The sequence below is a fragment of the Actinia tenebrosa genome, unplaced genomic scaffold (genome assembly GCF_029948245.1).
Source record: "Actinia tenebrosa isolate PJP-AT-01 unplaced genomic scaffold, QUT_ActTen_1.0 PGA_scaffold0__85_contigs__length_37466705, whole genome shotgun sequence".
Classification (NCBI taxonomy): Eukaryota; Metazoa; Cnidaria; class Anthozoa; order Actiniaria; family Actiniidae; genus Actinia; species Actinia tenebrosa.
Genome location: NW_028292569.1, coordinates 14,119,203 through 14,131,826, shown reverse-complemented (window position 1 = coordinate 14,131,826; position 12,624 = coordinate 14,119,203). Strand labels below are relative to the sequence as shown.

Below are 12,624 nucleotides of genomic sequence, written 5' to 3'. Positions count from 1 at the left end.
TAATTTTTTTGAGTTTTAGCAACAAGCATAACATCTATTACAAATACTGTATATCTTTTAATTTGTTATATCACACTTTAGGATAGACATTTTAAATGAAATAAGGTTACTAACCTTCTGCATAATCCATCTTAATGTATTTAGAGTAGATTGTGGAAGATCTTCAGAATCTGAAATGTGAACATCCGAGTATAAACTTGCAAAAAAGTGGATAACAATTTTTTCATACATTTCCAAAATACACTCAAACAATATCTCTAACATTTCATATACAGTAGTCTTCCTTTATATACCCTGTATACATATGCCTGTTCAATCCCCACCCCTACTCCCTCTACAAATACTCATTCACTTGAACCCCAACTTTTCACATAACCTATAACCTTACACCTGTCCACACCTCACCCCTCCCCCTCACCCCTCACAAACACCCATTTTGTAAACCCAAACTTTTCAAATATTTTTTACCCTTAGACTTGTCCCACTACCATAAATACCTAATCTCCAGCTCCACCCCTTGCATAGAAATATCTCCCTAAAATTCCCAGTCTAGAAGCATGGCATTAAGCATTTTGACTTACAGTATTTTATAGGAACTAGTTCTGGTTTCAGGGACTTTTTGACTTTGATGCTAACATCTCCAATGCTAACTCTACTGTCTTTATACACAAATTAAAAACATATCATTAGTCTTGTCCATGCGTGAACAATAGGGGACGGAAACGTCTGACAGGGTATGGAGGGTATATATTAAAGAAGTTAACCGTCTTTATGGAATTTGCCATTCATTTCCTATTCAAACTGAATTATGACCATTTTCTGGAGATATATAAGAAAATTTAAGCTTAATATATTTAAGATAAGAAACGTCCTTTTCAAAAACTTACCAGAACACAGAGGTCGTAAAGCAGGACATCCTATTGAATTAGAGAGTATCCTGAGCCTCCTTGTCGCTTTCGAGGCCGACATCAACCCAATTCTCAACATTTGTTATAAAACTAATACCGACTAACTAGTAACATCAAATTCTATACATGTTCTACAACTAGTCCACATGGTCCGATGCATCGTGTGCAAAATTACATAACACTGTCATTTTTGATAAAAATATGTACAAAAGAGAAACGATAGTTACGCAAAGAGCCCCTCGTAGGTTAAAGCAATGAAATTTAGGAAGCTTTTGGGGAGATAAGTCGGGCATTTGATTCTAAAAGTATATGAAAAACCCTCTTCAACCTCTTCATCCAAAGTCCACCGCCATTTTGCATTCGGTCTGCATGCTTTATGTACAGTGGTTATTACCATAACTAATTTCCGATTTCTCAACGAAAAACTAACGACAAGAGTCGTTAGATTTTCGGCTTCTTCGGCTTCATCCGAATATTTCCAAACCCATACTCCTTTCCTTTTATTCTCATTTACTACTCCATTTACTAAGAACAAAATGTTAACTTCTCATTTTTCGGTTTAATGAATAAACTGATATAATTTTGAGGCTGGTTCGAGTTTCTTTTTTATTTATTTAATTGAATTATTTTTTATGGATTCTATTTCGCGATACGGAAACGAATGTTTTAGTTGGGCTAGGTAACAAAATATACAATTTATCTTAGTAACGTCTAATTTTCATTCCTGAAATCAAGGTACGGTTTTCCAAGATTAGTTTAAAGCCAAAAAAACAAAACAACGTCCTTTAGGAATGCCAGTTTGGGGTCAGATATGTGATTTGAAATGTCATTTTTTTGAAAGATAAATTCTTAAGGTTGACTCCCTTGGCTAACAAATTTTACAAATCAAGGAGACGCCCTTGATTCTATAAAAGAAATGATGTACAAAGAATTCCAAGTTCATCAACTAAATGCGGATGTGATGGTATCAAGTGTTTGTGGACCGGAAGTCGAATTGGCATGCCATTGCCATGCGTGACGTCACAGCCCGAAGGAGAAGCGAGGAGTGAAATGGATGGAGCAAAGCAACAGAGGCGAATCTTAAGAATTTGAACCAAAATGTGCCGAAAAAAACCTTAGATTTGTAGTTTTGAATCTCCAGATACCATAAACCAATATCTACAGGTTTTCCTGTGGAATGGTTTGGCTGTCTCTTTTCTACAAGGGTGAGAATACGGTACAATTCTGCATGATTTTGGCATCAAAACAAGAACGATGCGTGTACGAATTGACTTCTGCTGGACAACGATTTGGCTTTTCTTAATGTGTTTATTGGACTTAAGTTATGAACAAAATGTCCCCAAGAGAAAGGCATTTCATAGGATTCCTCTTCTCCGAACTAAGAGAGATCTACGTGATTCAAATGGTGTGCCGATGGAGAACTTAAAGGGTCGGCCGGGGCAAGGATATTACATTGCTACTAATTTAGGAAAACCGCCACAACGGGTTAGTTAAAAGTCATATTCTCTAATTTACATCCAAAAGATACTCTTTATATCAAGTAGAGAATGCTTTCTTTATAAATACAGAGAATCTAGACAAGTTTTATGCGATGTATTTGTTAGATCATTTTGTGGTGTTTTTGCCAAGAAGTGCTTCTTTATTGACTTAAAGCTAAAACGTAGGTGAAAGATCGATGAGAATTTTGTTTTTCTTGTCTGTCGACAATAGATCGTTAAACAGGGGATTAATAAAACTGAGTTAATCAAAACTAACCTTACGTACGTTTTACAGAACTGTAGTATTCTTCTATCGTTTGAAATTAGTATACTTGCTGTCATTTCAATTCTTCTTTACCTCGAATGTCGGTTAATGTCCAATTCGCTTAGAATTTTAATTTTGATCTTAAAAATAAGAAAAGCGTCGTATTATACTAAAAGACGGTACTTATTCCTTACAGGATATTTCATTTTATTATATAATTACCAATGAAATATCTATTTTTCTCCTTTTCGAAAAATTGATATCTTCACACGTGAAAATAACACCATTGCGATGGCTATTCAAAAATACACGGAAAGAATTGCCTGAAAAAGCCAAAACATACTTCATTGATAATTATATAATAAGCAGAATATTACATGGGCGCTTGGAGATACGCAATTTATCTTCTTGTGTTGAAAATCTCTCACTCGTTCGCTGCGCTCACTCGTGAGAGATCTTTTCAACACTCGAAGATAAATTTCGTATCTTCGCGCGCCCATGTAATATCCGCTATTTATTATATAATTACCAATGAAATATCTATTTTTCTCTATTTCGAAAAATTGATATCTTCACACGTGAAAACAACATGTTATTTTCACGTGTGAAAATAACACCATTGCGATGGCTATTCAAAAATACACGGAAAGAATTGCCTGAAAAAGCCAAAACATACTTCATTGATAATTATATAATAAACAGAATATTACATGGGCACTAGGAGATACGAAATTTATCTTCTCGTGTTGAAAATCTCTCACTCGTTCGCTGCGCTTATTTGTGAGAGATCTTTTCAACACTCGAAGATAAATTTCGTATCTCCGCGCGCCCATGTAATATCCTCTATATATTTCATGGGAAGGTTAATCTCATGTATCTTTAAGCATGTTTTTTCATTCTACTCCTACCAGTTTTATGAAAGATTTTATCGAACGAAAAATCATTCTAAAATCTAATTTTCTGTGATTTAGAACCATAGAAAATTGGATTAAATTAAAACATCTGGCAGCTCGCGCCGTCCTTTTATTCTTAATAAGCAAAAGAAAAGAAAAGCAAGTAAAATGAAAAATTCTCTTTCTTTTCTTTAGATTTTCAGTAGATATATTTATAATTCTACACGACCATCTAATATTTAAACTAAGCAAAAACCTCCTATATCTAAATCTAAATTTTTTCAGGCTACATCCTTCCTGGTTGCTAGAATATTCCATTATTTTAATGTTAACTCAATTCTTTGTGTTTGGTTTCAGATTAATGTTCTTGTTGATACAGGAAGTAGTAACTTTGCTGTGGCAGCTTCACCTCACCCCTATGTTCCGTATTATTTTCATATTGAAAAGTAAGAATGTTAAATCAAATAGTTCCTTGTTGGTTGTTGTTACATTCATAATAATTTGTTTTATCAACCATAGATTTTATAAATGTAATCCGAGCTTTCGGCCTATTTGGCCATCCTCAGGGAAATGAAAAAACCTTACAATTGACAAAGAAAAACGCGATCAAACCATGGCATATGTTCGCACGCATTAAATTAAATTAAATGTTATTGCTTGCTTAACCCCCACCACTACCACCATCACCTGGGGAAGAGTTCTGCATCAATAGGGACATTATAGAGATAGATATAGGAAGCATATTGCATTCATCCATTAGGGAAGCCACTGCGAAAACCAATCCCATTACAATCCCATGAAAAGCTCATTAAAACTTTGAATGGACCATGAATTTTTACATTCTTTTTAATTAATAATACACTTAAAATTAGTCAATTCTGATTGGACAAGAGGAGTACAATTAAATCCCAAATTATACTCTGTAGAGTCCCAATTAATTTCCTCAATTTTGTTGAGTGTATCATAAACGAAAAATTGCACAATGTTCTGTACAATTTGGAATTTGTAGACACTCATGATTTTTCAAATTATACTAGCCTGAAAGGTTCATCCAATTTTGAAAATTTTCAAAACATCACTCATAACTAAAAATTATAAAATTAAATTATACTAATTGTGAGTACTGCAATGTTTCACCTCTCACTATATAGTCATAGGTTGCTACTAACCAATAGTAGCAGTTGTATAGTTATATACTGAGCTGTCCTACATATTTGTTCATAGATCAACCACATACAAGGATCTAAACACAGTAGTTTCTGTTCCATATACTCAAGGCAACTGGGAAGGAGAGCTGGGCTCTGATCTCTTGAATTTCATAGAAGGTCCTAATGCTACGGTCAGAGTAGATGTTGCTAGTATTTTGTCGTCAGAGAACTTTTTTATCAATGGCTCCATGTGGGAGGGGATTCTTGGGCTTGGCTATGCTAGATTGGCAAAGGTAAGTTCATAGAATGAATAAGGAAGAAAATAAGACACCACATAAAAAAGTTGGGAACTCTACTGACGTTTGAGCATTTTCCAAACTTTTTAACACTGTGTTTAAGTTTCCTTCTTATTCACTCGCTGTGTTCAACGCACCCATACATTCCCAACTAATAACCAACTAATAATAACATCAATGTATTTGTAAGTTCATACTGAGGATTTTCACAGCAGTCTAGTTGAAAGGCAGAACCAAATAATTGTTCTAGTTTGAAATACTTTGTCATGCAAAAGCATTGCATTGTTACTGCCCCACTTAGATGCCATAAACCTAAGCCTACTATTGCCATGCAGGTCAAAATAGAGTTCGTAGCCGCACAAATCTTTAATGACTATTAAAGTCAAACCATCTGAAGATCCATACATTATCATCAGGACGGTATTCTTTAAGTGTATAAAAATACTGATTAAGTAACTGTTTTTTCTACAGCCTGATTCTAGTGTTGTTCCAGTATTTGACCAGTTTGTAAGGGAAAAAGCTGTACAAAAGGACTCCTTTTCAATGCAGCTGTGTGGTAGCAGTGAAATAGAGCCCTCAGCCGAACCAACTGTAGCTGGCACTATGGTAATGTTTAAAGAAATTAAAAGTTGGAGTTGGAAAAATGAGAAAATGAAAGCCTTTACACACAAAAAAAAAAAAAAAACTCTACTAGCGTTAACATGTGATGTAGAGTTCAATAACAGACCCCTTGCATGTGACATCAAAGCAGCTAAATTTGAGGACAAAACAAAAGAATATTCAATCTCATGAAAATTGGAGACCTATTGTTATTTCCTCCAAATTGAGCTGCATTCTGACGTACTGCAATGGATTGGTCTATTAAACTTGAGCTATGCCATCCTTGATCTAACTTCATTGTTTCTCTTTTCTTCTTCAAAGAATCAATTTACAACATTAAAACATCTTTTTCTTAGCTTTTGGAAACTGAAAAGCTGCATAGTTTAGTGAATAACTTTAAATACCTACCCAATTTACTGTAAGCAAAATGGAAATATGTTATGCATATATTTTTTTACAATTATTTCATTCAATCTTTTATTCTCATTGTTTCCTTTTCTCATTCATTCATTCATTTTCATCTTCACTTATTCTCATTCATTTATTTTTCTTAAACATTCGATATTTACAATTTCTCATATTTCTCAGGTATTTGGTGACATAGATGATGAACTTTATAAGGGTGATCTTTTATACACTCCAATCTTCAAGAAATGGTATTATGAAGTAGTTATAACAGATATCGCTGTAGATGGAGAAAGCCTTGCCTTAGACTGTAAGAAGGTAAGTGATATCCATAGCTATAACATTAATTGATTCTTACTTACTTGAGGCAATCAACTAATGAAACAGGTAGTGTAATGATTATCAGTTGTACTAATAAAAGCATGCATTTTCATTGTAGTACAATTATGACAAGACTATCGTAGATAGTGGAACGACAAACCTAAGAGTTTCTGAGCAAGTGTTTAATTCTATTTTGGACAGACTAAGAAAGTTTGACAGGGTAAGTAATATTGCCAATAGCATAAGAAATCTGTCCTGAAAAATTCCAAAGCTCTTCTATTCTTTTCACCATTCAGAACAAGTTTTCTCCAACATGCATCCACAATTCAATATATACATGGCTCCAAAGCATTTACCATTCCCTTTTTGCATCCTATTAATTCAAGTTTGTCTGTTTGTTGTGGTATAGCTTGGCGTTCCGGATGACTTTTGGTATGGTAGACAAATGATGTGCTGGAATTATGACAAGACGCCGTGGGAAGAGTTCCCTGATATGTCTCTATCTCTTTTATCATCTATTGGTGCGTCAAAAGAGTTCCGACTAAAAATACCTCCACAGGTAAACCTCAATCCCCCAAAAATTACGATGCCGTTATTTAATACTTTACATGTATACTTAGAGTCTTTCTAAAGAAAATAAAAGCTTGCTGACTTTGTCTTTATTTCACTTGTTACATTAACGTAATCTGTATGAACCAGTCTAGACTTGACTAACAGCCACAGCAAAGCTAGGAAGTAAAATTTGTGCTGCAGTGTTCTGTGTGTGTGGCAGTGGTGTGGTGCAATAGGGGGGGAGGGGGAGCAGAAACAAAGTTGTGCTTCACTATTCTTGTTAATATAAAAACGTAGAGGAAAAAATCAAAATTTTCTTCTGTGAATGAGGATGCTTGTATTTTTCCCACTCTGGCATGCAACTATTTCTGCTAGCAAACAGAGATGATGAGAAAACCTTTCTTCATTTCCTAACAAGTCAATCTTGTTCCCAGAGCCCTTATTTCTTACTGCTCTTATTTCGTCAAACATGCATATTAAGAAATAAAGGCTCTGGGAATGAGATTGCTAACAAGTAAACTTATATAACTCTAAATCTAATGCCTTTCTTATATTACAGAATTTTTTGAGGTGATATTGTTTCCTTAAAAAATGATAGGAAACAATATCACCTCAAAAAATTCTGTAATATAAGAAAGGCATTAGATTTAGACTTTCAATAGACAAAATTAAAAATTTTTTGTACACAGTACTGAAAATGTTAAATGAATTCTAAAACGTTTCCTCCTGACATTTGATTTTGTAAAGATACAAAATTATGTTAATATATTTATTTATCTGTAAATAATTTTCTCTTTCTCTTTTTTGATGGATGGAATAAAAGTTATTTATATAAAAAAAATTAAAAAACTCTGATGAGAGACACTGTTAAGGCGCTGACACATGGTGCAACATTGCACGCAACATTGCAAGCAACAAAATTGAATTGGGGTGACACACATTGCAACAAAATTATGCAACATCGCTTGTGTCAGTCTGATATGTTAAGATATTTGGTCAGCAGTTATAAATTTGGTGCAAGCTGATTGGCTGGAAATTTCAAAAAGTTGCAGGTAATGTTTCAGCCATGTCCACATGATGAAATTTGTTGTGCGCAATGTTGCAAGAGTAGAGCGTGATTCAACTTCAGATTTCTTGCATGTAATGTTGTGTGCAACAAGTTTGGGGTAGACACACGCTACAACAGTTGTGTGTAATGTTGCATGCACTGTTGAACTGTGTGTCAGCACCTGTAGAATATGCCAATATGACAATAAATAAAGTACATTTTATCCTCTGTTGCAGCTCTACCTAAGAGAAACCATTGAACATGGACCACTTTTGGGTCAACATTGCTATAAATTTGCCATCACAAAGGCTGAAAAAGGTAACTTTAAACTGCACAGTTTATATCTTGATAAGGAAAATATGAATGATCAACATACTGTCATTACGTTATTTTTAGGTACTGTGATTGGTGCAGTAATAATGGAAGGCTTTTACGTAGTGTTTGATAGAGAGAATGTTCAAGTTGGGTTTGCAGCAACCACTTGTGGAGGTACGTAATGTCACCAAAAGTGCTGGAGTTCAAGTTACCACTGTTTCATTGCTACATGCTGAATGAGAAGACAGTCACAACGTGGAAATCAGGCTATATACTGCTATCAATCAAAAATTTATTAGAGTCCATAAAAGTACTTTACATGTGATCCATGAGAAAGTACTTGGGTAACTTAGTGTAATGATTTATTTGATAGATGTTATTGTATCGTTCGGTTTCCATGTCCTAACTGTTGTCTCGATCAGCAGGTAGCAATGAAAACAGTGATAATGCGAGTTATCGACATTAATCATTAAACATTTCCATTTCCTGTACCTTCCATGACATGTGGCTCTCACAGGCTGATAACTAACACATATTAAATATCGTTTGTTTTCTTAGCTGAAGGTAGATTGAACCCGAGGTCAGAAGTTTCTGGTCCCTTTAGCAGAGGTATGCCACAGTTAAAGTATTGTATTCATTATTAATTAATGTATGATCCTATAAGAAAAGGTTAATTTTCCATCCCTCCAAAAAGACCTTTTCAAGCAGCTGGGTAAAACAAAATCTTATAAGAAGATTAATTCACTTATTGGCAAAAGCATTCACTGTAAAATAGTACTTTGCCCTGCTTTAAGTTAAGTATCTTAATCTTTCACATAATCTTAAAGCAGGCATGCATTAGGGTTGTTTTGATGGTTCAAACCAACTCCCCCTCTCCACCTTTGTAGAAGTATGAAATAATGTTTAGCGCTATTTTAGCTTTTTAAGAAATGGCAAAATTAAGATTGGTAGAAAAACGAACCTACCCTTTCAAGGTCCTAGCAATGGGCCTGCATAGTGACTTGAAACTTTTGTTTGCAGTGACGTTAATGTTGTGAAAAATATTTTGTTTTAATGCCATAGTTCATTCTTCTCTTCATACTTCTTTCATGCATACATATCTTGCTGCATACTGTACTACTGAACAGAACGTTAAGTATTTTTTTTAGATTTTCAAGCTTAGATAGATACAATTAGATTCATCAATAGCAGTTGTTGAAAATAATTTCTTTTATTTCAGATCCTGTAGACTGTGAATACATAGAAACCGAAAGTTCAGATACTGCACTGTTAACAGTAGCGTATGTCATGGCAGGAGTATGTGGACTGTGTTTATTACCTATATTTATTCTGCTTGGGCAAGCAAGCTGTCGACGGAAGAAAGAGAACAGATTGCTGGGAGGGAGTGAATTTCAGTAAAGGCCACTAGATATAATAAATCAGTTTAGTGATTAAAAAATTATTATAAGGTATATATTTCTTTTAAGACCATGGTAATGGATTTATCCTATCATAGTTAACAATATTTGCTCTCTGTATCAGTATTATGCAAGCTACATAAATTATATTGATAAACACTTGCGACAGCACTTATTGTTAAATAATATTGTATTTATATACTTAATGAAATCATAGTACAATAATGTAATAACCAAATTGATATTAAATTGTTAATGCTGATTATTAATTAGGTAATTAATTAGTCAATCAATTGATTAATTAGAGAATAGAAATATAGAAAGTAGTTCTACGCAGCTGCCATTAATGTTGTCACACAACACTCACTCCCCTAAGAAGCTCCTAATTTAGCTACTTAGGTGAGTTGTGTGATGACGCTAATAGCAGCTGCGTAGGAGACTATATAGAAAGCTGCATAATTTTCCTTTATATCTAACATACAAAAATACGGAACAATGGTCGTAATAATAAACAATAGGACCCCCAAAATTGGTTTCAGTAGCTTTTGTTGATAGGCTGTTTGTAGTATGTCAGTAGGTTGTCAGTATACTAGGTTATCAACAGATTTTCAGTAGGCTGTGTGCGGTTTTTAGGCAGATATTGATTATTAGCTTGATGGCAGGTTATGGGTTATGCTGTTGGCCAACAACTTACCAACACCAATTTGGTGATTCTATTTTTTACTATTATTGCATGTATCTAAAACACAAGGCTTCATTCATTTCATTTGTGACCCATAAATATACAGTCACACAATTTGTAAATTAATTTTTTTGTAACAAAGTGGGAAAATAAAAAAAAGAAAACAGATATAGCTATAGTATTGATGGTTTTCACGTCGTCCATGTTGGAGGAACTTAACAAAAGAATTGTTAATGAATTCTTTTGTTATATCCTCCAACATGGCCGTCGTGTCTTGTAATTTAATTCTCTTGGGAATGGTTGAAAACCATCAATTGGGAATATTGTGTCTGTCCTTACATTTTGGGGCCAGCCACCTCCCCTTCCCTCCCCTCTCCCCCTTCCTAAATGTTATGTGCTATTGCTATGGTCCTGGGAGTGCTGTCCTCCATCGAGAAAGTGGAAAAATCTGAGAATAGCAATGCAGAGACTTGGAATTTCTGTTGAGCTATGAATCGTGATACTTAGAAGCTGGGGTTCCTGTGGTACATGGCTAAGATGGGGTTCCTGTGGTACATGCCAAGATGGCGGCCAACAAGGTTGAAAAAGGTAGTCTACGAAAAAAGGCTAGCGTAAAGAACTCACTAGGAAATCCTTACGTATTATCATGGTACAGTATTAAATACACTATAAATAATGTTATGACCAAGTAAAATTTGTTTATGTTTTAAATTTGAACATGGTCATGTTTTTTTATTGTTTTTGTTTTTGCAGGCCCACAATCGAAAAGCAAGTGTATTATTCCATTATTAACGAAATAAGAAGGTACAACTCAGAGTTAAGAGGTTATGGATATTGAATAGAGCTAGTGCTTATATTTTTTCATAATTTTAGGACATTTCCAGCAGTTTTGAGTAGAAGATCCGTTTCTAAAGCGCGTAGAAAGCAGTTAGAAACTACTGATAAAGACGCATTGACAGAGGAAGACAAGATACTGATACAACAGATGAAAGAAAAGCAAGAACTGAGGAAGTGTCTTGCTGTTGGAATCAATGAAGTTACTAGGGGATACGAAAAAGATGAGTTGAAATTAGTTTTGGTAAGTTGTTTATTACTTTGGGCCAATATTTCTCCTCTCCTTTCTTCCACTTTCTACCCCCTCCCCTCCCCCTTAAATTTCATTCCAATCTTCATACTTTACTGTGTTTGACAATGAAACGTCATATGCTCTACCAAAAGTGTTATTTGTGGACATTGTAAATACCTTCAAATTGCGTTCTAAGGCATGCCGTTCCATTAAGCCAAGCTCAGTCACAGACCATTTCATGTTGCTAGGGGCAACTCGTCAAGTACCAACCCTTGGTCTTCATGATCTTGGGCAAGTGTTGGGTCCATTACTGCAGTATAATAAGACAGCTGCTCTAGGTTTCAAGGTAAATTAACAGTAAACAATTATTATGGGTGGATTTAGGGCTGCTGATTGGGCCTCACCCCTTCCCTTTGGTTTAGATAAATAGCATTTCTGCAAACCATATTTCAATAATTTCCTTGGGAGCATGCCCCACCTCTGGTTTTGTTTGGCATAGTCAACAGTGAGATTCATCAAACCTCCTCCTTTCTTGGATTTTTGGACTCTTCCCCCCCCCTGATATTTTTTTGCTAACAGCAAATGACTTTCTCCATTGACAGAAACAAGATAAAGAAACAGCATTTGACTCACTGGTGGAGTTTATAATTCCGATGGTCCCTGAAATAAATGTTCCATGGCTAAAACCATTTGAAGAGACTAAACAGGAGACATTTAGTAACGAGGGCTGTACTATACAAGGTCAAGCAAACAAGGCTGGTCAACAAGCAGGGGTAAAAAGAAGGCATTCTGATGAATCTGGGAATTCAGAAGATAGTGTTATTAACAAGAAACAAAAAGCTGACAAAGATGTTAAACTAAATGTAGTTGAAGAGGAAAAACCAAAAGAAACTTTGAGGCAGTTGGATGAAGAAATACAAGATAACAAAAAGAAAGAGTCTCAAAATATTACAGTTGAAAATTCGAAACTGAACAACAAAACGAAAAGCAAGGAAGGAAATTCAGGACAAATTTTTGCACAGAAAGAAAGAAAAAATGTGGAGCACAAAAGTGAACTTGGAAAAATAAGTATTTCTTTTGAGCCTATTGTCATAAAACAAATTCTTCCAAACCCAGATAAAAACAGGACTGGTAAAAGAAAAAAGACAAAATCCAAAGCAAAGTAACATATAAAATAATTTAGAAAGTATTCATATTGTCTTAAGAAAAAACTTGAAGAGTAAAGAACAATATTTTTCTGGAGAAATTGT

At 34.6% G+C, this 12,624-nt stretch overlaps 3 protein-coding genes across 3 annotated transcripts in view; 2 read left to right on the top strand and 1 right to left on the bottom strand.

The window, feature by feature from the left end:
* LOC116303508 (von Willebrand factor A domain-containing protein 8) overlaps positions 1-1,267 on the bottom strand; it is a 51,456-nt gene extending 50,189 nt beyond the window's left edge. The window contains exons 1-3 of the mRNA XM_089032182.1: positions 888-1,267; positions 582-659; positions 115-170 (exon numbers count right to left, since the gene is read on the bottom strand). Coding sequence (XP_088888308.1) covers positions 115-170; positions 582-659; positions 888-987 — 234 coding nt within the window. The 5' untranslated portion in view covers positions 988-1,267. The remainder of the gene's footprint in view (positions 1-114; positions 171-581; positions 660-887) is intronic.
* A 647-nt stretch (positions 1,268-1,914) lies between these two features.
* Positions 1,915-10,476, top strand: LOC116303503 (beta-secretase 1). Its single transcript, XM_031713058.2, has 11 exons — positions 1,915-2,393; positions 3,902-3,990; positions 4,769-4,985; positions 5,460-5,594; positions 6,177-6,311; positions 6,433-6,534; positions 6,724-6,873; positions 8,151-8,232; positions 8,311-8,403; positions 8,788-8,838; positions 9,449-10,476. The coding sequence occupies exons 1-11, from the start codon at positions 2,163-2,165 to the stop codon at positions 9,625-9,627; spliced, it is 1,464 nt and encodes a 487-aa protein (XP_031568918.2). The 5' UTR covers positions 1,915-2,162; the 3' UTR covers positions 9,628-10,476.
* Positions 10,477-10,827: 351 nt separating this feature from the next.
* On the top strand, positions 10,828-12,622 carry LOC116303495 (ribonuclease P protein subunit p38). The gene is made up of 5 exons (XM_031713050.2): positions 10,828-10,957; positions 11,062-11,112; positions 11,182-11,386; positions 11,571-11,720; positions 11,977-12,622. Exons 1-5 carry the CDS (start codon positions 10,872-10,874, stop codon positions 12,538-12,540), a joined length of 1,056 nt encoding a protein of 351 aa, XP_031568910.1. The 5' UTR covers positions 10,828-10,871; the 3' UTR covers positions 12,541-12,622.
* Positions 12,623-12,624: the final 2 nt, after the last annotated feature.